The sequence below is a fragment of the Pseudophryne corroboree genome, chromosome 6, assembly GCF_028390025.1.
Source record: "Pseudophryne corroboree isolate aPseCor3 chromosome 6, aPseCor3.hap2, whole genome shotgun sequence".
NCBI lineage: Eukaryota > Metazoa > Chordata > Amphibia > Anura > Myobatrachidae > Pseudophryne > Pseudophryne corroboree.
This window is the reverse complement of record NC_086449.1, coordinates 378,056,773-378,083,838: the sequence shown is the minus strand read 5'-3', so window position 1 is coordinate 378,083,838 and position 27,066 is coordinate 378,056,773. Positions and strand designations below refer to the sequence as shown.

At 44.9% G+C, this 27,066-nt stretch overlaps 1 protein-coding gene across 1 annotated transcript in view; it reads right to left on the bottom strand.

Annotated features, from left to right (window-relative positions):
• Nucleotides 1-27,066, bottom strand: part of MEST (mesoderm specific transcript) — a 60,755-nt gene that overhangs the window by 10,887 nt on the left and 22,802 nt on the right. Inside the window, exons 3-5 of the mRNA XM_063926753.1 lie at nucleotides 20,027-20,106; nucleotides 16,716-16,793; nucleotides 13,949-14,085 (exon numbers count right to left, since the gene is read on the bottom strand). Of these exons, the coding sequence (XP_063782823.1) occupies nucleotides 13,949-14,085; nucleotides 16,716-16,793; nucleotides 20,027-20,106 (295 nt within the window). The remainder of the gene's footprint in view (nucleotides 1-13,948; nucleotides 14,086-16,715; nucleotides 16,794-20,026; nucleotides 20,107-27,066) is intronic.

Sequence of the window (27,066 nt, the reverse complement as noted above, 5' to 3'; positions counted from 1 at the left end):
CACAGTCAGCGCCAGTCTATTTCTCTTTTCACATTGTTTCTTTGGGACGGACAATCCCTCACTGGCAGCTGTGACAGTGCGTCTGGGCCCTGCTTTCCTACTTGGGACTCTTCCCAGAGCTGGCCGGCCATGTAAACTGAGCGATCGGGGGAGAAGGGCCCTAGTCAGGGAGGTGACCAAGAACCCGATGGTCACTTTATCAGATCTACAGCATTCCTCTGTGGAGAGAGGAATACCTTCCAGAAGGACAACCATCTCTGCAGCAATTCACCAATCAGGCCTGTATGGTAGAGTGGCCAGATGGAAGCCACTCCCTAGTAAAAAGCACATGGCAGCCCACCTGGAGTTTACCAACATGCACCTGAAGGACTCTCAGACCATGAGAAACAAAATTCTCTGGTCTGATGAGACAAAGATTTAACTCTTTGGCATGAATACCAGGCGCTATGTTTGCAGGAAACCAGGCACCGCTCATCACCAGGCCAATACAACCCCTACAGTGAAGCATGGTGGTGGCAGCATCATGCTGTGGGGATGTTTTTCAGTGGCAGGAACTGGGAGACTAGTCAGGATAGAGGGAAAGATAAATGCAGCAATGTACAGAGACATCATGGATGAAAACCTGCTCCAAAGCGCACTTGACCTCATAATGGGGCGACTGTTCATCTTTCAGCAGGACAACAACCCTAAGCACACAGCCAAGATATCAAAGGAGTGGCTTCAGGACAACTCTGTGAATGTCCTTGAGTGGCCCAGCCAGAGCCCAGTCTTAAATCCGAATGAACATCTCTGGAGATATCTGAAAATGGCTGTGCACCGACGCTTCCCAACCAACCTGATGGAGCTTGAGAGGTGCTGCAAAGAGGAATGGGCAAAACTGTCCAAAGATAACTATGCCAAGCTTGTGGCATCATATTCAAAAAGACTTGAGGCTGTAATGCTGCCAAAGGTGCATCAACAAAGAATTGAGCAAAGCTTGTGAATACTTATGAACATGTGATTTCTTAGTTTTTTATTTGTAATAAATTAGCAAAAATCTAAAAAAAACTTTTTTCACGTTGTCATTATGGGGTATTGTGTGTAGAATTTTGAGGGAAAAAATTACTTTATTCCATTTTGGAATAAGGCTGTAACATAACAAAATGTGAAAAAAGTAAAGCGCTGTGAATACTTTCCGGATGCACTGTAATATGCAAAGTTAGCTTTAAGGCAGAAGGTTCTCCCTTCTGCTACCCCTGGTCATCAGGGTTAATTTAGTTGGGCATCTTTTCAGGGACTGTGTTGCAGCACTTTTAGTAAATAATTTTTTCTTCTTTTGTTCCTTTTAATCAGGTAGTGTGTCTCTTTAGGAAATGAGTCTGCCAGCAGGGTAGTGATTGCTTCTCACTCCACTGATACGCCTTTTCTGTTTGCCTCCCTCAGAAGCCCACCTGGCACCACAAAGTGTTAGGGTCTCCTGCCCTGTGCTGCCACGTCGTCATGGCAACCGGGAGACAAGTGCTAGCGGAGTAACCTGAGCGCAGCTGATACTCCGGTTCGGGTCTTTTGCTGTGCAGTGGTTACAGGCAGGGGATCCGGTGCTGGTTTTTGTGCTCACAGTCTGTGAGGTCTGAGGGGGGCGTGGACAGCACCTGCTTTATAAGGCCTCTTCTCAGGTTAAGCAGATGCTGCTGAATCTTTGTTGGTTAGTCAGTTCCTGAAAGTTAGCCAGTACTGTGTAGCTTTGTATTTGTTGTTGCTTACTGCAAATAGGCCTGGGGATTTGGTACTACACTCTGCCAATCCAGACCTAGCAGTAAGACTGGAGTCAGTCGTTTAGCCTGCTGAGGTTCTTTTGATATTCTGTGAACCCAGCAGGTTTGTGGCTGTACTTTCAGATCTGCCTGCATAATCCTCTCTCACTGTGCAGGGTGTCCATGTGTCAGTTTAGTGGCAGTAAGCTGTACCTGGGCCCTGCAAGTGAGAATTAGGATTGTGGAGACTCTCCTTGTGTCTATTATTCCATCTCTGACCAAGGAGTTTACTGCCACACCCGTTGGTAACCCTTTAGGGTTTTGCTGTTGCCCTTAGTAACAGCATTTCAGGGTTCTCTACGTATTAAAACACAACATCTTGCTTTTTCCATCTGAGCATTTCTAATACTAGGGAGACACCCAGTTTCTTAGCCTCTGGGCTTCTCTGTTCACTCAGTGTTGGTTTTGTTACCCTATCACCTTCTGTGTACGTTATGTCATATTTCCCAGTCTGTCTGTGAGTTCATTTGTTTTGCATCCCTCTCTGTTCAGACACCAGTACATTCCTGCAGGCACTGGTGTGCATAACAGTTCAAACACCAGTACATTCCTGCAGGCACTGGTGTGCATAACATATTCAGCAGCCCAATACTCCTGTTGAAATTTTGTGGGAATATGGAGCATACCCCTCAAAATACGTTGCAACAGGTGGTCGATCAGGTGCAGGTCCTGACTCGTCAATTTAATGATTTGTCCATTAAAATGCACACCTCCCAGGCCGCTGGCGGAGCTCCCGCAGCAGCAGCACCTTCAGGGGTTAAGGAGCCGAAAGTAAATCTTCCGGATCGTTTTTCTGGAGATCGCTCGCAGTTCTTTTGTTTCAAGGAGAGCTGCAAGTTATATTTCCAGCTTAGGCCTCAGTCTTCTGGGTCAGAGATTCAGCGGGTGGGCATAGTGATTTCCTTGCTACAAGGAGACCCACAGGTCTGGGCATATGGGTTGCAGCCTGACTGTCCGTCGCTTAAAAGTGTTGATGCTTTTTTTTACGGCACTGGGCATGTTGTATGATGACCCTGACAAGACGGCCTCAGCCGAGGCTCAGATTTCGATCCTTAAGCAAGGGCGAAGGCCAGTTGAGGTTTACTGTACGGAGTTTCGGAGGTTGGCCCATGATACCCAGTGGAATGACCCAGCCCTGAGACACCAGTACCGAAGAGGTCTTTCTAACCAGATAAAAGACCAACTGGTACAATATCCCTTGCCTGATAGCTTGGATCAGCTCATGCAGTTATCCATCCGGGTGGATAGACGGCTGAGAGAGCGTTGGCTTGAAAGGGAGACCGAGGTTTCCTTCTTTCCCAAGGGAACCTCAGACTCTGAGGAATTTTCCGAGGAGCCTATGCAGATTGGGGCTACCCGCCTCTCCTCGCGTGAGAAGACGCGGAGGAGACAGCAGGGGTTGTGTTTGTACTGTGGGAATAAGGGTCATGTGGTAGTATCATGCCCAGAAAAGCCGGAAAACTTCAGGGCCTGAGGGTGATGGGAAATATCCTGTCAGGCCAGAAGTCAGAATTTCCCAAGAAGACTTTTATCATTCTGGTGACCTTGAAGATCCTCGGTCAAACTGTCAAGACTGGGGCCTTTGTGGACAGTGGGGCCGACGGGGTTTTTATGGACCGCCAATTCGCCCTGAAACACTCTGTTTCCTTAGTACCCTTGGCGTCGGAAATTGAGATTTGTGGGTTAAACGGGGAACCATTATCCCAGGGTAAAATTACCTCTTGCACTAGCCAGATTTCTTTGTTTATTGGAGCCACACACTCTGAAAAATTGTCCTTTTATGTGACTGTCTGTACTTTTGCCCCATTGGTGTTGGGGTTACCCTGGTTAAGGGCCCACAATCCTCAATTTGACTGGGTCTCTGGGGAGATTCTTAGTTGGGGTACTGATTGTTTCAGGAGTTGCTTGAGCCTTCCAGTCAGGCTCTCGCAGCTAAGTTTGCCAGGATTGCCAGGGTGTTATGCAGATTTTGCGGACACGTTCTCCAAAAAAGTTGCAGAGGTACTACCTCCCCATCGCCCCTATGACTGTGCCATTGATTTGTTGCCGAATGCTAAGCTTCCCAAGAGCAGGTTGTACTCCCTGTCACGTCCTGAGACTCAGGCTATGGCAGAGTACATTCAGGAGAACTTGGCTAAAGGATTTATCAGACCTTCACAGTCTCCAGTTGGGTCGGGGTTCTTCTTCGTGGGTAAAAAGGACGGTTCATTGCGACCCTGCATCGACTTCAGGGAATTGAACCGTATCACGATTAAAAACTCATACCCACTGCCTCTCATTTCGGTCTTGTTTGACCAGCTTCGTACTGCCACCATTTTTTCTAAGATTGACCTACGCGGTGCGTACAATCTAATCCGAATAAGAGAGGGGGATGAATGGAAGACTGCCTTTAATACCCACTCAGGGCATTATGAATATTTGGTGATGCCTTTTGGGCTCTGTAATGCCCCGGCAGTCTTCCAGGATTTCATGAACGATGTGCTCAGGGAATATTTGGATAGATTCTTAGTTGTATACTTAGATGACATCCTAATCTTCTCCCATTCCCTGGAGGAACATCGGAAGCATGTACGCTTAGTCCTCCAGAAACTCAGAGACCACCGGCTTGGGGCGAAGCTGGAGAAGTGCGAATTTGAAGTTCAGCAAATCGCATTTCTAGGATATATTATCTCCCCAGAAGGTTTCCAAATGGAGGGTTCCAAGGTACAGGCAGTCCTGGATTGGGTGCAGCCCACTAGTTTGAAGGCGCTTCAGCGTTTCCTGGGCTTTGCAAATTTTTATAGACGATTTATCGCTGGATTTTCGTCTATAGTGGCGCCCTTGGTGGCACTCACTAAGAAAGGGGCGGATGTTGCTCACTGGTCTCGTGAGGCCAAAGCGGCTTTTGCCCGTCTCAAAAGGGCATTTGTCTCGGCCAAGGTGCTGCGACACCCAGATCCAGAGCGTCCTTTTGTGGTGGAGGTGGATGCCTCTGAGATGGGTATTGGGGCAGTGCTCTCTCAGATGGGAGTGTCTGATAATCGCCTTCATCCCTGTGCTTACTTTTCCCGTAAATTTTCGCCTGCCGAGATGAATTATGACGTGGGTAACCGGGAATTGTTGGCTATTAAGGATGCACTCGAGGAGTGGAGACACTGGCTTGAGGGGGCTAAGTTTGTGGTCTCAATTCTCACCGACCATAAGAATTTGGCATATTTAGAGTCAGCGAAGCGTCTCAATGCCAGGCAGGCACGATGGGCTTTGTTTTTTGCTCGCTTTAATTTTTTGATAACATATCGCCCTGGGTCAAAAAACATCAAGGCTGATGCGCTCTCGCAGAGTTTGGCTCCAATCCAGGAGACCACCGAGGAGCCGTTGCCCATTGTGTCCCCATCATGTATTAAAGTGGGCATTACCCAGGACCTCTTGTCATTAGTCCTTAGAGCACAGGAGCAGGCTCCTCCAGACCTTCCGGTAGGTCTTTTGTTTGTGCCTCCTAGGTTAAGACAGCGAGTGTTCCTGGAATTCCATGCCAAGAAGTCGGCAGGTCACCCGGGTATTGCCAGAACTCGGGAGTTGCTATCTAGGGCGGTGTGGTGGCCCTCGGTGGCTAAGGATGTGGATCAGTGGGTTCGGGCATGTGACATCTGTGCCCGAAATAAGACTCCTAGAGGGGTTCCTGTTGGCCCATTACATCCACTCTCTATTCCAGGGGTGGCCAACCAGTCAGAGACAAAGAGCCCCAAAAAATGTGTTAGGTGCGTCAAAGAGCCGACATCGAGCCGAAAGCGCACATGCAAAAATGGGGTGTGGCCTTGTGCCTTCTAGGCCACGCCCCTGGTATAAAATACATTGAAAAAGCCAGATACAACATAAAATACATTGAACAAAAGCCACTTCCACATAAAATAATTGTAAAAGCCAGATCCACATAATATATATATATAAAAGATCCAGATTCACATAATACACTTCAGCTCCCCCATGTGTCACTCCAACCAGCCCCCTCTTGTCACTCCAACCAGCACCCTCTTGTCACTTCAGCCAGCACCCTGCTGTCACTTCAGCCAGCACCCTCATGTGTCACTTCAGCTTCCCCCAATTCATGCCACTGCAGCAACCCCTTATGTGTCCTCTGTTGGCTGGTGGGTGTCTCATCTCTAGTATTTGGCTCCCTCAGTTCTAAGTCCCCGTAGTGCTGCTACGTGTTTTTCTGGAGAGCAGTGGTTACCGGATCTGTTGTGGTCATGTGACTTTGTGTGTTAGGAGCCACATTTGAAGAAAGAAAGAGCCACATGTGGCTCAAGAGCCACAGGTTGGCCACCGCTGCTCTATTCCATCTAAGCCATGGACCCACATTTCAATGGATTTTGTTATGGACTTGCCCAAATCCTCGGGGATGACAGCCATCTGGGTTGTCGTTGACAGGTTTTCGAAGATGGCGCACTTCGTTCCACTGGTTGGGCTGCCATCGGCCAGACGCCTGTCTGAATTATATATGCTGCATGTTGTGCGTCTCCACGGGTTGCCACTTGATGTGGTCTCTGACCGCGGATCCCAGTTTGTGGCCAAATTCTGGAGGGCATTTTGTTCCGATCTCCAGATTTCTGTCAGCTTGTCGTCAGGCTACCATCCGCAGTCTAATGGGCAGACTGAAAGGGTGAACCAGTCCTTGGAGCAATTCCTCAGGTGTTATGTCTCCAAGTGTCAGACTGACTGGGTTGCTCATCTGTCAATGGCGGAGTTTGCCTATAACAACGCGGCTCACTCTGCTACAGGGATCTCTCCCTTCCTTTGTGTGTATTGGCATCATCCTAAGGCCAATTCTTTTGACCCCCTGGACTCCACGCCAGGTGGTTCCTCTGTCGTTTCGGTCCTTAGAGGTATTTGGAGGAAAGTGAAGAAAGCCCTTGTGTCTGTGTCATTAGTGACCAAAAGGGTTTTTGATAAGCGGAAAAGACCCTGCAGCTTCAAATTAGGAGACTTCGTCTGGTTGTCTACCAAGAATTTGAAGTTGAGACAGCCATCTCATAAGTTAGGCCCCCGGTTCATCGGCCCTTATAAGATCACCAGGGTTATCAATCCGGTGGCATTTCAGTTAGATCTGCCCCGTTCTTTGGGTATCAATAAAACATTTCATTGTTCCCTTTTAAAACGGGCGATTAGTAATCCTTCTTCCAGAGGAAGACCTTCCCCTCTTCTGATACGTGGCCAGAGGGAGTTTGTTGTTGAAAGGATTCTTGACTCCAAGATGGTTCGGGGTCGGCTGTCATTTTTGGTGCACTGGAAGGGGTATGGCCCGGAGGAGCGGTCGTGGGTGCGCAGTTGTGATCTTCATGCCCCCAGACTGATACGCTCTTTCTTCTCGCAGTTCCCCGATAAACCCGGTGGTAGGGGTTCTTTGACCCCTCGTCAGAGGGGGGGTACTGTTAGGGTCTCCTGCCCTGTGCTGCCACGTCGTCATGGCAACCGGGAGACAAGTGCTAGCGGAGTAACCTGAGCGCAGCTGATACTCCGGTTCGGGTCTTTTGCTGTGCAGTGGTTACAGGCAGGGGATCCGGTGCTGGTTTTTGTGCTCACAGTCTGTGAGGTCTGAGGGGGGCGTGGACAGCACCTGCTTTATAAGGCCTCTTCTCAGGTTAAGCAGATGCTGCTGAATCTTTGTTGGTTAGTCAGTTCCTGAAAGTTAGCCAGTACTGTGTAGCTTTGTATTTGTTGTTGCTTACTGCAAATAGGCCTGGGGATTTGGTACTACACTCTGCCAATCCAGACCTAGCAGTAAGACTGGAGTCAGTCGTTTAGCCTGCTGAGGTTCTTTTGATATTCTGTGAACCCAGCAGGTTTGTGGCTGTACTTTCAGACCTGCCTGCATAATCCTCTCTCACTGTGCAGGGTGTCCATGTGTCAGTTTAGTGGCAGTAAGCTGTACCTGGGCCCTGCAAGTGAGAATTAGGATTGTGGAGACTCTCCTTGTGTCTATTATTCCATCTCTGACCAAGGAGTTTACTGCCACACCCGTTGGTAACCCTTTAGGGTTTTGCTGTTGCCCTTAGCAACAGCATTTCAGGGTTCTCTACGTATTAAAACACAACATCTTGCTTTTTCCATCTGAGCATTTCTAATACTAGGGAGACACCCAGTTTCTTAGCCTCTGGGCTTCTCTGTTCACTCTGTGTTGGTTTTGTTACCCTATCACCTTCTGTGTACGTTATGTCATATTTCCCAGTCTGTCTGTGAGTTCATTTGTTTTGCATCCCTCTCTGTTCAGACACCAGTACATTCCTGCAGGCACTGGTGTGCATAACAGTTCAAACACCAGTACATTCCTGCAGGCACTGGTGTGCATAACACAAAGTTGCCAAAGCAGCCACTCTTTTAGACAGTGGCAGTTACAACGCCATTCTGATTAGCAGATGCCATCTTGTTGGGTATTTTGTTGGTGGCTCCTCTATCCTACACAGGAGGAGCGCACGCTTCACACCCGGCTTGGTCGCACACATGACTCCCCACTGTAGGTCTGATCTCCAGTTCTGTGGACCTGTGACAGGCTTCTCTCTTCTGCAGCTGCTGCAACTCAGCCTTTATGGGAAGGTTATGGTAAAATAGGTCAAATTTGAACCAGTCGGTGAAAATGTGTTACCATAAGATCCCCTGAGCTTACCACAAACCAGGTAAAACTGCTCTGGGTGGGCGTCCAGTGCCCCCCATGGATTCAAAGAAAAGGATTTACCTGGTAAGTACCAAAATCCTATTTTCTTTTTTATCCACTAGGGGTCACTGGAGTACTCTTGGGACGTACCAAAGCTTCCCCCGTGGGCGGGAGAGCTATTTGACACCTGTAACACTAGGCGGCCAAAGCTAGATGCTGATGCCGCAAAACGTATCAAACTTGTAAAAGCGCACAAACGTGTGCACTGAAGACCATGTAGCCGCACGGCAAAGCTGCGTCGTATAAGCTCCACGACCAGCTGCCCATGAAGTTCCCACAGAACGTGTGGAATGAGCTGTTACTGATGTATGCGGCTGTAACCTAGCATTAAGGTAAGCCTGACGTATAGTCAGTTTTATCCATCTGGATAAGGTCTGCTTAGAAACTGGCCAACCCATCTTGGCAGCATCATAGAAAACAAACAACGTATCCGTCTTACGAACTGTAGACGTTCGGGATACATAAACGCGTAATGCGCGTACCACATCCAGAGTTTCAGAATGTGCTGTTAACACAGGAACTACTATTGGTTGATTGATGTGAAAAGAGGACACTACCTTTGGTAAGAAAGCGGGATTCGTCCGAAGTTCCGCTCTGTCATCATGAAACACCAAATACGGTGGCTTGCATGACAAGGAACCCAAATCTGAAACACGCCTTGCCGAAGCTAAGGCTAGAAGAAAAATTGTTTTCCAAGTGAGAAACTTAATATCCACTTGCTGTAAGGGTTCAAAATATGAAGACTGTAAGAAATCTAAAACCAGATTCAAGTCCCATGGCGCTGTAGGTGGAATGAATTGAGGCTGTACTCTGAGGACACCTTGTAGAAAAGTGTGTACCGACGGCAATAGAGCCAATCGTCTTTGAAAATAAATTGACAACGCAGATACCTACACCTTTAGTGTAGATAAACGCAGTCCTCCATATAACCCCGTCTGTAGAAATAACAAAAGACGGGATAACTTGAAAGATGATGTCGGAAACTTCCGAGCTTCACCCCAACCTATATAGGCACGCCAATTTCTGTAATAATGAGCTGCCGTAACCGGCTTCCTAGCTCGTAACATGATTGGTATAACCGATACTGTAATGCAATGCCCTCTCTTCTTAAGAGGGCGGTCTCAACAGCCACCCTGTCAAACGCAGTCACGCTAAATCGGGGTAAAAGAACGGACCCTGTTGTAACAGGTCTGGACGTAGTAGGAGCGGCCAAGGATCGTCTGCGAGTAGTCCGCGGAGATCCGAGAACCAAGCTCCCCGAGACCAATGAGGCACCACTAGTATGACTGTGACGGACTCTCTTTTGATCCGTTTTAGCAACCGAGAGAGCAGCCGAAACGGTAGAAACAGATACACGAGACTGTATGGCCACGCGATTGTGAGAGCATCCACCGCCACTGCCCTTGGATCTCTCGTTCTGGACACATACTGGGGCGTTTGGTAATTGTGGCGAGATGCCATCAGGTCCACCTGAGGGTAACCCCACCTGTGGACCAACATTTGAAACACCTCTGGATTCAATGCCCATTCTCCTGGATGAAAATCCCGACGGCTGAGATAATCCGCCTCCAAGTTGTCCACTCCCGGAATGAACCCTGCCGACAATATCACCTGGTGGTATTCTGGCCAATTGAGGATTCGAGCTACTTCCCGCATTGCCATGCGGCTTCTCGTTCCTCCTTTCTGACTGCACTTGGACAGTCTGAGAGGGAAGCATGTGTACTGCTTGTCGTAGTGCATTGCAAATTGCGCGGATTTCCAGGACATTTATAGACAGCAATCTGTCGTGATCCGCCCATAGACCCTGTCGCTGACAATTTTGAACTACAGCTCCCCAACCTCTGAGACTCATGTTCGCCGTTAGAATTATTCAATTCCAGCCGCCGCCTGCGGTTAAATTGTGTACCTTGAGCCCCAGAGTAGAGACACCCTCGCCCTTGCCGACAACCTCACCCTGTGGGGAATCTGCAGATGCGAGGCCGACCACTGTGCGAGCACATGCTGTTGAAATGGACGCGAGTAATATCTTCCGAACTGAAGCGCTTCGAAAGCCACCACCATTGTTCCTAATAGGCGAATACACAAATGTACCGAGAGTGTGCGTGGCTTGAGCACTAATTGTACCAGATGGCGAATAATCTGTACTTTCTGTTAAGTAGGTAAATTCTTTGATTTACCGTATGGAGAATCATACCTAGGAATTGAAGTCGTTGAGACGGAATTAGATGCGATTTCTTGAAGTTGACACTCCAACCGTGGTGTACGTTAGCAGCGCAAGTTGGAGGAGCATCTGTTGAGACGGAGCTTTTATGAGCAGATCGTCTAAGTACGGAACGATTGTCACTGCCAGGGATCTGAGATGAGCTATCATCACAGACATCACTTTGGTGAATATCCGAGGCGCTGACGAGAGGCCAAACGGTAGAGCCTGTTAATGGTTGTGGCGTATTGCAAAACGCAAGAACCTCTGATGAGGTGACCAAATCGGAATGTGTAAGTACGCATCCTTGAGATCAAGCGCAATCATGCAATCTTGTGGCTCCAAATCTGCAATTACTGACCGCAGAAATTCCATCTGCAATCTGTAGTAAGTGACTTACTGATTGAGACTGTGACGGAGCCCTCCGGTTTCGGTACCACAAACAGACGGGAATAATAACCCTGACCTTGTTGGTGTACCAGGGCTGGAATTAAAAACTGCTGAATCCAGCAGAGACTGAATGGCAATCTGCCAAAACGCCGTCTTGTCGTCCGACAGAGGCAGTCCTGTCTTGAAAAAGCGCAGTGGCGGGAGACAGCTTTCTTTTAACACTAAATAGCGGATACATCCATCAGTGGATGTCTGGAAACCCGGCAAATGTAACGTCTGAAGGCGCGCTCCCACAATTGGAAATGCACTGACTTGTTGGTGACTTTAGCGACCTGGCGTTACAAGGCGTGGCTGTTTCTCTACCACAGCCTTGAAAGGACTGAAGCCTAAAGGCTTTGAACGCCGGACCAGAGTATTTCCGTCTTGGTACCGGTGGAGGCAATGGCAGGAAACTAGACTTCCCCCCCCCCCCCCCCCCCCCCCCCCCCACCTTGGCCTGAGAAATGCATTTGTCCAATTTAGGACCAAACAACTTCTGGTCACCGTTCTTTTGACCTCTGACTCCGCTTGCCAAGAACGCAGCCAGAGTACTTGTCGTGCTGTAACTAGAGACGATGAAAAGCGAGAAGCGAGCTAACAGCCGGCAGCAGAAGCTGTACATAGATACTCAGCAGCTTCTCAGATTAACGATAAGTATAACGTGATCGTCATTGTTCCCATACAAAGAGCGCCTTAGTGACCCAAATCTATCTTACGTCTGAAGGGTCTTTATAAGGTTTGACACAGACGAATCCACCAATGGCGGATTCTCCAATGTAGATGTCACTGTGTGGAAACGGGTAAGTAGAAGGTATAGAACCGGTTATTCGGTTATTTTGTGTTTCTACTAACATCTTAAGATATCCTAAATAAGAACCCCATTGGAGATCTCTGTCGTTTTGTTAGAGGCTCCTTAGTCTCTGTAAACTTCAGAGACTGACGCACTGGTCATTATCAATGTCTGCCAAAGTGAAGGTGGACCTTTGCAACGGCTGAGACTCCTCCGTTAGATTTGGCGGTCTCATCCGAGACTCTGATCTTGCCGCTCGTGTCGAGCGGCGGCCAATTCTAATTGCAACCCAGCCATTACATTTGCGTAACATTGGAATGAAACCGGGTTCCGTAATGGAAACCTACAAAACATACTGAACATGTGGTAGATTCATGTACAGACATTGCAGTAAAACTTATTTTTTAGTCTTTGCTGGTGCCGTACTCATTATGCAGACAGTCAACACAATAAACAAAGACAGACACTTGCACGACTCAGTAAAATTGTTACTAAGGTGTGTAATATATATATATATGGCCGCAGTGCAGTGCACGTGGCCAGTACTATATGAAACCTGATAGGAAATTCCCCCTTACACCCCTGCGCCTCCGGTGGAGTAGAGATGTAGTACAGGAATGTTCTGGAATCATAGGAAGACACAGGAAACATGTTAAAAAAGGCCCACATTCCATGCTTACAGTTAGAATCACAGGGCAGGTTACAATACATGACTCTATAACCTGTACCTGACATTGCCTTTAATATAGGCTTAACAGCCTATTAATATAACCCATGCAGCATATTATAACCCATGCAGCATAATATACCCCATGCAGCATAGTATTATGTAATATGGCAGGCAGCCATGCAGCCTATGCTTTTCCCTCCTTGCAGCTGCGCTGCCTGTGTGCAGACCTCTCCCCCCTCCCCCTGTGCTCCGTGTAGCGCTGTGTCTCAGCGGGGAGCGGTAGCCGGACCTGTCCGGAGTAAGTGCAGGGAGGCGGGGAGCGCGCTATAAGGAGAGCGGCCGTGATGGAAGTGTGGCCGGCGGGTGTGCACGGAGTGCGGCGGGCCGGAGCGGCGTGGAGCGGCTCTTGGCGGCGGGGCTGTGCTGCGGCGGGCGCTGAGCCCCGGACAGCGCGGACGGGGCGGGCGGGATTAGCGGCGGGTGCGGACGGCGGTTACAACACGGACCCCACACAGCGGGGCGGCAGCGTGCGCTGACCGCCCCGTCCCCCCAGCATACCTTGTCTCCTGTAGGGAGGGCTGCGACGGGGCTTCTTCCTGTAAGCTCCGTCCAGCTCTTGCAGCAGTTCATGGCTGCGACGGGGCTTCTTCCTGTAAGCTCCGTCCAGCTCTTGCAGCAGTTCATGGGTGCGACGGGGCTTCTTTCTGTAAGCTCCATCCAGCTCTTGCAGCAGGTAGTGAGCTGCGTGTGGCAGTGAGGGTGCTCTTTGTGAGGACCGACACGCCATGCGCTGCTTCGTGCAGCGGCACTATCCCGGACCCATGTTTTTAGTAGAAACTGGGAAGGGTTGTGTCTGAAGTTGTAAAAATAAAAATAAAATATTCACTAAGTGTGGGAGCCCCCCACACCAGCCCTGTTGCTCCGACGAGCACAGAAAAAACACTGAGGTACTCTGGGAGTATGGAGGGGAGGAGTGTTACTGAATTTGAATATTCAGTGCCCTGTTCCTGCGGAAGCCGTCCATATCCCAAGAGTACTCCAGTGACCCCTAGTGGATGAAAAAGAAAAACAGATTTTCTGGGGCTTTACATAACGTTGATCCAGTGACAGCAGCGACTTTCTGAGTGAAGATGCGGCAGCAATTTTCAGTTCACCTTTCATGTATCATGTGGGTACAAGGTTACATACAGCATGTTAATATATATATATATATATATATATATATATATATATATATATATATATATATATAATCTATCTGCCAATACAAAACAGACTAATCCTACTTGGCTTTTTAGCAAAAAAAAACAAAAAAACTAAACAAAAAAACTTAAGTTATTTGGCCTTTAAAAGGAGCATGGGAGGCTGCAACACTGACCTATGAAGTAGTTCCTGGGCGACAGTATCTCCATAATTGTGAGACAGTACGTTCACTTTTTGCTCTCTCAGGCCAAGGTGACTGATCAGTGCTTCTACGATACTGGCCTGTTCAAAAATGGAATAGCGGTGGAACCTCTGCAAAAGAAGTCTTATTTTTTAAACTGTTCCTTGCAATTGTAATACTGCAAACAGTCAAATAATTGTAACAGTATATATATTTTTACACACCATCAGCCATTACATTAAAACCACCTACCTAATATTGTGTAGGTTCTCCTCACGCCCCAAAATAGCTCTGACCCATCGGGCATGGACTCCACAAGACCTAAGAAGGTGTCCTGTGCTATCTGGTACCAAGACGTTAGCAGCAGATCATTTAAGTCCAATGAGTTGCAAGGTGGGGCCTCCATGGCTCGGCCATGTTTTTCCTACACATCCCACAAATTAGATCTGATTGAGATCTGGGGAATCTGGAGGCCCAAGTAAACACCTCAAACTTCTTTTCATGTTAAACCATTCTTGAACAATTTTTGCAGTGTGGCAGAGCGCATTTTCCTGCTGAAAGAGGCCATGACCATCAGGTAAATACCGTTGCCATGAGCAGAGTGTGCTTAGTCAGCTACAATGATTAGGTAGATGTACTATACGTGACAAAAGTAACTCCTTAGTCAGTGGACACAGTGGTGCCGAGAGGGGGGGCTACAAATTACCCAGGCCCAGGTCTGATGAAGGGTCCCAGTGGACGCCCTGGGCCCCCTCCCCCTTCATTGGCAGCAGCAGCTTTTCTCCTCAGCCCACTACACGCTACTGTGCGCTGGGCTGCAGTGTGGCCATAGAGGCACTTAAAATACCTTTTTTCAGTATTTTTTTCTAAGGGTGCATGACCACGTCTCCTGTGATTAGGTACTTGGGCCCAGCCAGGCTCTCAACTGCCCTGAGTGGACAGGGGCCAGCTTGGGCACTCTGACCAGTCTGTGGCTACGCAGCCCCATATGCAGCAAGCTGCGATGCATTGGGACACCTTTGTGTCATAGCCAGCATTAACTTTTTCAGCAATTTGAGCTACAGTAGCTCTTCTGTGTTATTGGACCACACAGGCTAGCCTTTGCACCCCACGAGAATCAATGAGTCTTGGCTGCCTATGATTGTCACCGTTTCACTGGTTGTCCTTCCTTGGACCACCTTTGGAAGGTACTAGCCTCTACATACCAGGAACACCCCACAAGACCTGATGTTTTGAAGATGCTCAGACACAGTCATCTATTAATTACAATTTGGTCCTTGTCTGTCAAAGTAGAAATATGTTCTTGTTAAGCAATCGCGAAACAAACGTGCCAGCGAACAGCGCGTGTGTGTATTCTTACCGGCAACCATAAACAATACATTAGGAAGTGGCATGGTGCAAACACACACAACCTATTGCAAGTAGTCGCTGCCGCGTGCGTATGCAGTACGGCAGCCGAAAGACCTCAAGACGTGTCTGGACACATCTGCAGCACAGATTATTACACTTTCCAAATTTTCCCTGCTTCCCACACAATGACATGGTGTGTGTGTGTGTGTGTGTGTGTGTGTGTGTGTGTGTGTGTGTATGTATGTATGTGTATATATCACATACATACAGTCTATGCTTACCATAATATCCCTTCAAAGTGGGGTGCAATGTCCGGTATTCAAATGACATATCACGCCCAATCTTCTTTCTAAAGCGATACCCGTTATTGCGCTTATCGCGTCCATAGTGATTAGGTTTAGCTGCGTAAAGGGTTGGGTGCCTCCCTACCCAAGGGGTAGCGAGCTGAAAGAATGATACCACGCCCATCAGCAGAAACAGAATGGGTGTGGCAGGGTGCGGAATGAATTGAATACTGCCCTATGAATTACACAGGTTATGTGGTTGGTTACAAACCGGCGAAATGCAGGATCAAAGTCAGCTAGCCACAGAACTTGTATAATTCATGAGTCTCCCAGTTTAGGGGAATAGTGTGGTAAATACATATATATATATATATATATATATAAAAAATTATTATCAGTTATTTATATAGCGCACACATATTCCACAGCGCTTTACAGAGTATATTTACCTATTCACATCGGACAATTATTAGACGATAAGTGTTGAACACATGTTCATGACTGTCCTATTCTCAACATGTAATTAAACCTACATTAATATTATGGTTATTACTGCTTGGCGGTTTCATCACACCATGGGCCTTATTCAGTTTTGTTAGCAAACCAAAAAAGTTAGCAATTGGGCTCAACCATGCTGCACTGCAGGGGAGGGGGGGGGGGGGGGGGGGGGCGGGCAAGTGTAACATGTGCAGAGAGAGTTAGATTTAGGTGGGGAGTGTTCAAACTAATGGGCTTATTTATCAATGAGTGATACATTTCACTGTAAGTGATAAATTGCACCAGCCAATCAACTCCTAATTTCCATGGAATAGGGTGTGTTTGAAAAATGACAGGAGCTGGTTGGTTGGTGCAATTTATCACTCATTAATAAATGAGCCTATACAATCTAAATTGCAGTGTAGAAAGTAAGCAGACAGTATTTACCCTGCACAGAAACAATATAACCCACCCAAATCTAACTCTCTGTCCATGTTACATCTGCCCTACCTGCAGTGCACATGGTTTTGCCCAATTGCTAACTGTTTTGGTTTGCTAACAAACCTGATTAACCCCCTATATTTTTGGGAAAATATACATGAAAAATACACCATACTAGGCTAGAAGGCAAGAAACTACAAATTGCTCACCGGCTTGTCACTAAAACCAAATCCTATAAAGTCCAGAGCAATCACTCTTTGGAATCTTTGCGTTAACCCTTCCCAGATCTGCAACATAAGAGAGAACAAAGACAAATGAACACCCTGACAACCGAATATAGGGGGTAATTCTGAGTTGATCGCAGCTTCAAGTTTGTTAGCAATTGGGTAAAACCATGTGCACTGCAGGGGGGACAGATGTAACATGTGCAGAGAGAGTTAGATTTGGGTGTGGTGTGTTCAATCTGCAATCTAAATTGCAGTGTAAAACTAAAGCAGCCAGTATTTACCCTGCATAGAAACAAAATAACCCACCCAAATCTAACTCTCTCTGCACATGTTATATCTGCCCCTCCTGCAGTGCACATCGTTTTGCCCAACTGCTAACAAATTTCCTGCTGCGATCAACTTGGAATTACCCCCATACTGTAGGTAGTTTCCAAAAGTGCAAAATTGCACTCCCGCTATTGCAAATGTATGCACAAATGAGCCCAATGTTGTGCAACATGCATGATGTTTGAGAAGTAAAAACAGTCCCAAACACAATTATTTTCTCTTTTCTCCTATCTCTTGTCCCTCCAGCACTTGATTTTATTCTATAGATTATCCTTAGCATTACTTATTTCTTTTCATCTTTACTATTGTACTTTGTGGGACATCCTCGCTTTTTCTTCTCTACACAGTTTTTCTTTTCCGTATGTGACCTGCATATTCCTGTGTGCCTTTTTCCTTTCCTATACACTTTTATAAATTTTTGGTTGTGGATAATGTAGTAATGTTGTTATTTGGTGATAATCAGAAATGTCTTTATTTTGGGTGTGGTATACAAAATCTACATTCTTTACGTATACAGTCATTAGGCTGACCCCATATGGTTGACATGGACAAAAGGTCGACACTGGAAATGGTCAACATGACAATGTTCTACACAAAAATGGTTGACACCCTTTATTTTGCATTTTTGGGGTTAGTATGGATATTTTTTCCATCTCGGACAACCATTTGTATAAAAAATGTTCGCTCGTCATTATTCGGGCACAATGTCCCACTCCGCTTGCCACAAGGTTACTAAAGGTTATGATTGGTGACATGGATAGTCAAGGATGAAAAAAGTCCAAATCCATGAAAACCCCCCAAAAAACATGTGTTGACCATGTGCGTGTCGATCACTGTTATGTCAACCATCTGAACCAGTCAACCTTTTGTCCATGTCAACCTTGTGTCTGCTGACCATATGTGGTCGACCTAATGTTTGTCGACCCATAGTCCGGATCTCCTTTGTTTTCACAATAAAGTGAAAAGTGATAAGTAAATGTGGGAAATTATTAGAGACTGCGGATATGTGTTATGCTGGAACTCTATGGAAGTAACATCACTAACACTAGTGGGAGGGGTCAGAGTTTTGAATTAGAGATACTCCCGCCCCAGATTATTTGATGATCAATATTGTACAGGGAATATTAATAACGTGATAATTTATGTTGACAAAACAAATATTTCAACACAAAACACATATAAGTGGTGCTGCTTATTGATTCAGTATACATGTATAGACTTAAAGGAGAAAAAAGGGAATCAATTTTTCAGTAGCAGCACTCTTTCCCTTCCACAAGAAAATTAATTCTTCTTTCTTAGAAATAACATTATGTATACTTTAGTGATAACCTTATAAAATCAAGAAGAAGTTTCAATACCTATATGTGATGTAAATGTCTTTATTGTTATCACATATGATGTATTATATGTCCCCCTATTTTAAGGAGGTCATGTAGAGTGAAGTATAAAATTGATAGAGACAGAATAACGTGTAGAAAACAAAATAAATTTGTAGTGAATAAAAGTGGTTTAAAAGAAAGTGCTAGTACGCTGTCTTTGTTCTGTAAATTAATCAAGTACCTGTGATATTACAGACTGATATATGATTCTTCAAATGACCACTAACTATTTTTCCAATGATATGTCTAGAGGATTACAAATATAGCAATATTTGCATAATATTTGCTAATTCTTCATTCAGTGATCAAAGTGTAACATTTGTTGTTCTATAGTGGTATGATAGAAATATTTAGAACAACACTGCAACGTGAGATATATTCCTGCTTTCAATAGCTGGATAATAAGATTTGTATACTGGCACCATTTCTGGACAAATATAGCTGGAACAATTCAGCAATATAGAACAGTAACTTAAATAATAGCTGGAATTATCCAGTGTCTAGAAAGTAGGAAGATTTATTATTATCCAGCTGGCAGGCAATATTTGGCAGTTTGTGGTGGCAGTTGGTGTGGCTCCCCTATCAGAATTTTGGACTGTGCTGCAGCCCTACCTCTGAAGCTGCCACTGGCAAGGACGTCCAGGAACAGAGCATTTTGTACCTAATGGAATAGGTCATGTTGGATGGTATGCGAACTGTTACTTTGGGATGTATTTACTAAGCCTGGAGAGATAAAGTACCAACCAACCAGCTCCTAACTGTCATGTTTCAAACATCCTGTAACGGGATACAGTTAAATTCCCAACAGTCAGGATCCCGGCGGTTGAAATCCCGACACCCATTGAAATGCTGGCGGTAAGAATCCACTCCATCACCCGAGGGGGAAGAGATCAGTGTGGTGATCGAAGGTCGCCACCGGGCCCAAAGCGTTGCGAGTGCAGCAAGCCTGCGAGGGGACACACTGCGCTCAAGGTCGGGATTCTGACTGTTGGGATTTCGGCATCGGTTTCATACTGAACCCCCTGTAACATGGTAATTAGGAGATGATTGACTGGTACTTTATCTCTCTCCACTTAATCTTTCACCAAGACTAGTTAACAGACCCCAAAATTCCAAAGTGATGACAGTTTTTATCACTCTTTAGAGTACATATGAATGTGTGTCAAAACACCTCATCCAGCTTACTGACTAATAAAAGGTGAGGAAAACTGCTATAGAATTGCCTCAAATCTGGGTTCAGGACAATTCGGTACTTCGGCCCTGTGCAGTCTTTTCCGTAGAAGTACAGACAGAATACATACAACTCCACGGGTTAGTCGCCTGACTCTATGCATGAAGCCAGCTGATATTTAAAACATTTTTGACCTGCATTTGTGAGAACCTAACTGAGATATCATTGCAGAATATTTTCCCTCACATATAAACATCCTCTCTTTCTCTCTTCCCACATTTATCAGTGCCAAACCCACTAATTTCCATTTATGCCTTTACCATTAATAGTGCTATCGAGTAATGCACTATGTAAAGCTTTGTTACACCACTGCTGGTAACATAACATCAACTAATGAGTAATGAAGACAAAATCACCTTATACCAGTCATAGCTTGATGTTGGAAAACCATGTAAAAGAATGACCACGTCGGAGCTCCCTACAGCTCCCCAAGATTCTGGGGTGGGAAGTGGAAGAAACATTTATTTTAGCACAAAGGTAACATAATAGATACTGTATTTCACTGGACATGGTAACATTAGTATACGGTCAATAAATAAATAAATAAATAGAACCTTGAATAATACATATTTTTCAGGTGCAAAACTGTGGGTTTAGGACAGAGCCAGACAATTATTTCTCTAGTCATTCAGCTTTAAATTAGCTACGTGCATTTTCATTTGCAAACCTGTTTTTTAGGTATGTCCAATATACTGGTTAACAAGGGCGTAACTACCATAGGTGCAGGGAGTGCAGCTGCTATGGGACCCAGAGCTGAGAGGGGCCACCTTCCCTGTCACAGTTACATTTTATATACATTTTTCACCATTGAGTGGTAAAAAAAAAAAGATTGCCTTGGAACCCTCACTCATTCCGAGTTGATCGCTCGCTAGCTGCTTTTAGCTGCATTGCAAACGCTAGGCCGCCTCCCTCTGGGAGTGTATCTTAGCTTAGCAGAATAGCGACCGAAAGATTAGCAGAACTGCTCAAAAATCTTTTCCTGCAGTTTCTGAGTAGCTTAAGACCTACTCCTAGATAGCGATCACCTCAGTCCGTTTAGTTCCTGCTTTGACGTCACAAACACGCCCTGCGTTCGGCCAGCCACTCCCCCGTTTCCCCAGCCACTCCTGCGTTTTAGCCTGACACGCCTGCGTTTTTTAGCACATTCCCGGAAAACGGCCAGTTTCCGCCCAAAAACACCCACTTCCTGTCAATCACACACCGATCAGCAGAGCGATTGAAAAGCGTTGCTCGCCCCTGTGTAAAATTGCTTAGTTTTGTGTGAATTTACTTGGCGCGTGCGCCCTTCGGCCCATACGCATGCGCAGAACAGCCGATTTTTAGCCTGATCGCTATGCTGCGAAAAACAGCAGTGAGCGATCAACTTGGAATGACTCCCGTGGTTTTGCCCAACTGCTAACAAATTTGCTACTGCGATCAACTCTGAATTAGGACCTAAATCTCTCCACATTTTTACATCTCCTTCCAGAGAAATAGGTTTTTTTTTAATAAGTTGCAAAGTTGCACCTTCTACCTGGTTCTACCCCTCGCTCTAAATAAAACATTTAAAGTCTTCAGTAATGTTCTTCTGTAATTGTCTACATATAATAATACTAAAACTTTGTTCAAAACACCCAACTTGGGTATAAGATATTGCAATATATTTAATAAAGACTGTCAAAATTTTTTAATGCAAAACATTCCTAACACTGCGTTGGAGCAGCACTTTCAAAACGTTACACACCCAATCACATCAAGGAGATAGCGGACACTTTACAGTTCCCCTAACAAGTGGCTCAGTGGGACTTGAACTATAGTATACAAAGTAGTGCCAGAGAGTGCACCAGGTAACGTTAGAACTAGCATTGAGTTTTCTTATACAACTTCATGCCGGACACTATAGTCCAAACTCTGCTGACATGAATTACAACTTTAATAACTACATGAACTGCATATATTTACGGATTCAGTATGAATTGCTGGTAGAGGGATGCCGGCTGTCCATATCCCGGCAGCGGCATCCCGCCTGTGAGAATATCCCGGCAGCAGGGTGAATGCAAAGAGTATCCTTGCGGGCTTACTGCGCTCGCCACACTGCGGGCTCAGTGGCTTGCTGCGTTTGCCACAGCTTCAATTCCTACTCTATGGGTGTTGTGGACACCCACGAGTGGGAATAGTCCTGGTTTGCTGGGACTCCGGCTGGCGGCATTGCCGGCTGGTAGGATTCCAGTGTCTGTATCCTTGCCGCTGGGATCCTGACAGCCGGAAAATTGAATGGATCCCACATTTACTGCGGATACTTCTACAAGTATGGCAATCCACCTAGTCCATTTGACTCAATTACGACTCATTCCATGTCAGTTCACTGAGGCATGACAACCACGACCCAGATTTTCATGATACTTTGTACACTTGATACAACCACAGAGCTACTAATCCATGTAAAATTTTTCTTCTCTAGGCCCAACCGTTTTTCGAGATATAGGGGGTCAAAGTTTTGAAAAATTGCTCGGTAATGCCACTCCTGATGCTCTGTTTTTTCTGCGGTGTACCTAGAAATAAATTCACAACTCGGTACCTAATCCACGTACTGTATCACTTTGAAAATTGTGACCCTTTGTCAATCAAAATATGGAGATTCTAGTTTTATCAATGTTGCCTGACTCCGAGAGTTCATTATACATTCCTTTACTTCATACTTCATAATTTTTTTTGGTGCAAAAAAAAAAAAAAGTGGGTTCAATTAGCATTATCAACTTAAGGCAGTTGAGTTATCATGTCCCTTTTTTTGTTTAAATTGAACCTCGAATTTCCGTCACTTTGAACTTTTTCACCCCAAAAATGGCGTGGCATTATTGGCTAGCTAAAAATAATTACGTCAAAGTGCCTACTTAGTCATTAGGGGAGGGAGGGATGTCACAGGAGGTTCTGAACCAAATCCTGACATTTTTACCTTAAAATAGAGATTTTCCCCAACTCTGCACCTGCTCTGAGTCTGTAAAATTATCGACAATAAATTATTGTGGCTAATTGAATAGTGGTCTTTCACGATTTGCAGTAAAATCAGTTTTTTGCACAAAATACGGGTTATCGCAGTTAACTGAATACTCCCCTATCTGTAATTAGAAATCTGCACATATACGTATAAATCAGTGGCGGTTCTTGCCACGGGCAAGCGGTACTTTTGCCCGGGGCGCCGCCTTCCGGAGGGCGCCGGCGCCATCCGGAGGGCGCCGCACCAGGGCAAGAACCGCCACTGTGCCCCCAGCAGTGCCCTGCTGTGCCCCCCGCTTTGAAGGGAACCAGACGCGTAGCGTCTAGTTTCCCTTCATTGAGAGGACCTTAGTTGTGCGGTGCGCGATGACGTCATCGCGCACCGCACAGCAAAGGTCCTCTACATGAAGGGAAACTAGACGCTACGGTCTAGTTTCCCTTCGTCTAGAGGACCTTTGCTGTGCGATGCGCGATGACGTCATCGCGCACCGCACAGCATAGTGGCACAGACACTAGGGGGTCATAATTGACCTCTAGTGTCTATGCTGTTCTATGGAAGAGACGTAATAACGTCTCTCCCATAGATCGAAGAGAGGAGAGGAGAAGATCGGCGCCACCGGCGGAGGGGGTCTGGATCAGGAACGGGGATGGTAAGTATTCTTTTTATTTATTTTTATTTTTTCTTTCAGCGCGTTGACCACGCCCCCAATTGAAGCCACGCCCCCCATATTTTGCCCGGGGCGCCACAAACCTTAGAACCGGCCCTGGTATAAATATACAAATAAAAATACTCCCCTGGCAGGCAAAATTATACCTAATGGTAATTTTAGTTTTTAACTAGAGAATTATAATTAAACATTAAAATACTCATACAGGCAATCAAAATCCCATTATTTTTCTTTCATAACCCTTTAAAGTATACTTTAAGGTTCAATTTAAACAAAAAAAAGGACGTGATAACTCATCTGCCTTAGGTTGATAATGCTAATGGCAGCGAGAATCAGGGCGCTTAAACAACAGGTATTATTGTAATCATTTTTTCATTTCTTTTAATTATTAAAATATGATGTTATATATATATATATATATATATATATATATATATATATATATATATATATATACACACATACAGGTTGAGTATCCCATGTCCAAATATTCCGAAATACGGAATATTCCGAAATACGGACTTTTTTGAGTGAGAGCGAGATAGTAAAACCTTTGTTTTTTGATGGCTCAATGTACACAAACTTTGTTTAATACACAAAGTTATTAATAATATTGTATTAAATGACCTTCAGGCTGTGTATATAAGGTGTATATGAAACATAAATGAATTGTGTGAATGTAGACACACTTTGTTTAATGCACAAAGTTATAAAAAATATTGGCTAAAATGACCTTCAGGCTGTGTGTTTAGGGTGTATATGTAACATAAATGCATTCTGTGCTTAGATTTAGGTCCCATCATCATAAGATCTCATTATGGTATCTAATTATTCCAAAATATGGAAAAATCCCATATCCAAAATACTTCTGGTCCCAAGCATTTTGGATAAGGGATACTCAACCTGTATGTATGTATATATATATATGTGTATATATATATATATATATATATATATATATATATATATATATAGAGAGAGAGAGAGAATTTTCTCATACAATTTCCACAGTACCGGCCGGTTCATATGAAATACAAATATATTGAAAACAATTCATTCGTTAATTCCTATAGCCAGGCTTAAAAAGTTTGTTTTATCAGTTAGCGGATTAGAAAAAAGCAGGCATTGGTAGCATTAGTTGCAAGCTGTTAGTAGCATTATGAACCAGCTGTAGTTGGTTAATAACTGAAATAGTCTTACATAAACTTTCAGCAGACAGCTCCTATATAGCAACTTTCCACACTGTTCAATATAGCCTCCAAGGGTAACAATAGTGTTATAGTCACCTCTCATGAAGTGCACTCCTGACCAGGCAATGCATAGTGATGAAATAACCTAGGTACCGTATTTGTAATACTGCTGCGCCAAATTATATTCAAAGTGGGGTACTTTTGGCCTGGAGACTCCCGGCTGCTGGAGCTTTCAGAACCGTTTCTTGCAGCCTTCTCTACAGCATCCCGGTCCCCTAATCATATGAGGCAGTGTCCCAATGAACAGCCTGCTGGTGCTGTGGAGGTGACCTTAACGCATTTCCCCATCTTCCAAAGTAGTTCGGCGGCTTTCTCAGAAGGATGATGGATCACTTTTTTTTTTTTTTTGCACCAAAAAAATTATGAATTATGAAGTATGAAGTAAAGGAATGTATAATGAACTCTCAGAGTCCAGCAAGATTGAAAAAAACATTTTTACTGGAATCTCCATATTTTGATTGACACAGGTCAAAATGTTAAAGTGATACATGGATTAGGCAGTGAGAATTTTTTTCCAGACACACCGCAGAAAATAATCAGAGCATCAGGAGTTACATTTCCGAGCAATTTTTTTCAACTTTGACCCCCTATATCTCAAAACCTGTGAGGCCTAGAGAAGCGAAATTTGGCATGGGTTAGTAGCTAAGTGGTAGCATCAAGTGTACAAAGTATAATGAAAATTGAGTCGGTGGGTGTCATGCCTGGGTGAACTGACATAGAATGACCCTTACCAGATTCATGCTAGTGGTAGCTATACTGTTGCAATCTGCTGCTTTAGTATTTTATATGTTTTGTACACCTATATGTATTTATGTGGTTAATGCATTACATAGTTATTGTATGATTTAATCTACTATATTACCTGGCTCCTGAACATTTATATAAATTAGCACAATATCTTTATATTAATTCCTCTAGTACTTCCAATGTTGAGCGTCTCCTTTAAAGAAGCAGCTGCTTGTTATATATCTATATATATTTGCATATAACTATTATGTTCTACCTTTAGCACCATTAGCTCTCAGTTGATTGCTATTCACATTGCTAATAAGACTAGAAAACAACATGAAATACATCCATTCACCTAAGGTACTAAGGCTTCAGGAACATCAAGGAAAAATGTTATTTTCAGCCTTGAGGAGTTTCAGTTACACATGGTTTAAGGGGATGTAATTGGCATCCCGACGTTCAAGATATCTTCGGTAAGAACGAGAGAATCCCAACAACATTGAGAAACCAGACAGCCAGAATCCCGAATGCAAGTCTGCTGGAGAGGGTTAGGGTTAAGAGGCGGAAGGGAAGGGTTAGGCTGCGGGAGGGGAGGTTTAAGGTTAGGCTGTGGGTAGAGAGGTTTAGGTTTAGGGGAAGGGTAAGAGGTAGGGTTAGCTTACATTCTAGAAAGTGTTGGGTTTCTGACCGTCGGCATCCTCAGTGTAGCGATCCCTTACCCAACACCGTTTAAGGTAACTTCCTTCCTGCTGCAGTCTCATGTCTCTTACTTATCCAGACTTTAAGATATTCTTTCAGAAGTGTTTAAAACAACTTATGTTATTTTCATATAAAGGGGGGGAATTCAACTGCAGGTGATAACCTTTTTTCACTTTTAGTGAATTGTGGTTATCCCCCAATTCACTAGCAGGTGAAGGTTACATGCAATAATTCTCCAAGGGATTTGACACAATTTTTTTTCACCACCTCCCGAGCAGATGAAAAGTAGACTAAAATCCCTGTTTTAAAGGTAAAAATGTCGGGACTTGGTCCAGAGCCACTAGGACACACTCCCTAAATGATTAATTAGCCAATTAGAATTGTTAATCTTAATTTGGTCAATGACATGTCATTTTTGGGGTGATAATTTGCAAATTGCAGGAAAATGGGTTAATTGATGTGGGATGGGTATATGGCGGTGCTGTATTATTGGGACAGGTGTTTTTAAGATTGCAGGAGGAAGTTAGAGGTGTTTTTTTTAACCTTCCTAGGATGTTCGGGTCTTTTTTGACCCATATCAACAGACTAACGAATGTATGCTCCATTGCAACACCCTAGGAAGGTTAAAAAAGTGGCTTAAAATGACACAAATATATACTTACAGATGGAGCCACGATCATCTGAGGCGGCTCCATCGCAAACGAGCACTCCTGCCGTGACTAAGCGATCCATCCACCTAGTCACACCGAGAGTGCACAGAGACGCTCCCATTCAGAGCGTCTCTGTTCGAACGCACGGACGGAGATGCTCTCCATTCAAGTGAATGGGGCGAGTCTCTGCCACAGTCGGAGACGGAGGCACCGAGTCCTAGGCGCGCCTTTGCACAGAACAAGCCACGACTAGCGTGGTTCCATGTGTACAAGCATTTTATGCACCCTTAATTTAAGTAGAGCAACTATTTGCTTTCTATCACTGTTTTAAAAATATGCTTATAACAGCCATTTGACACAATTTAAGAACCCCAAATATTTTTTATTATGGCCACTAATAGATTTCTATACGGTTATCCAATATTAG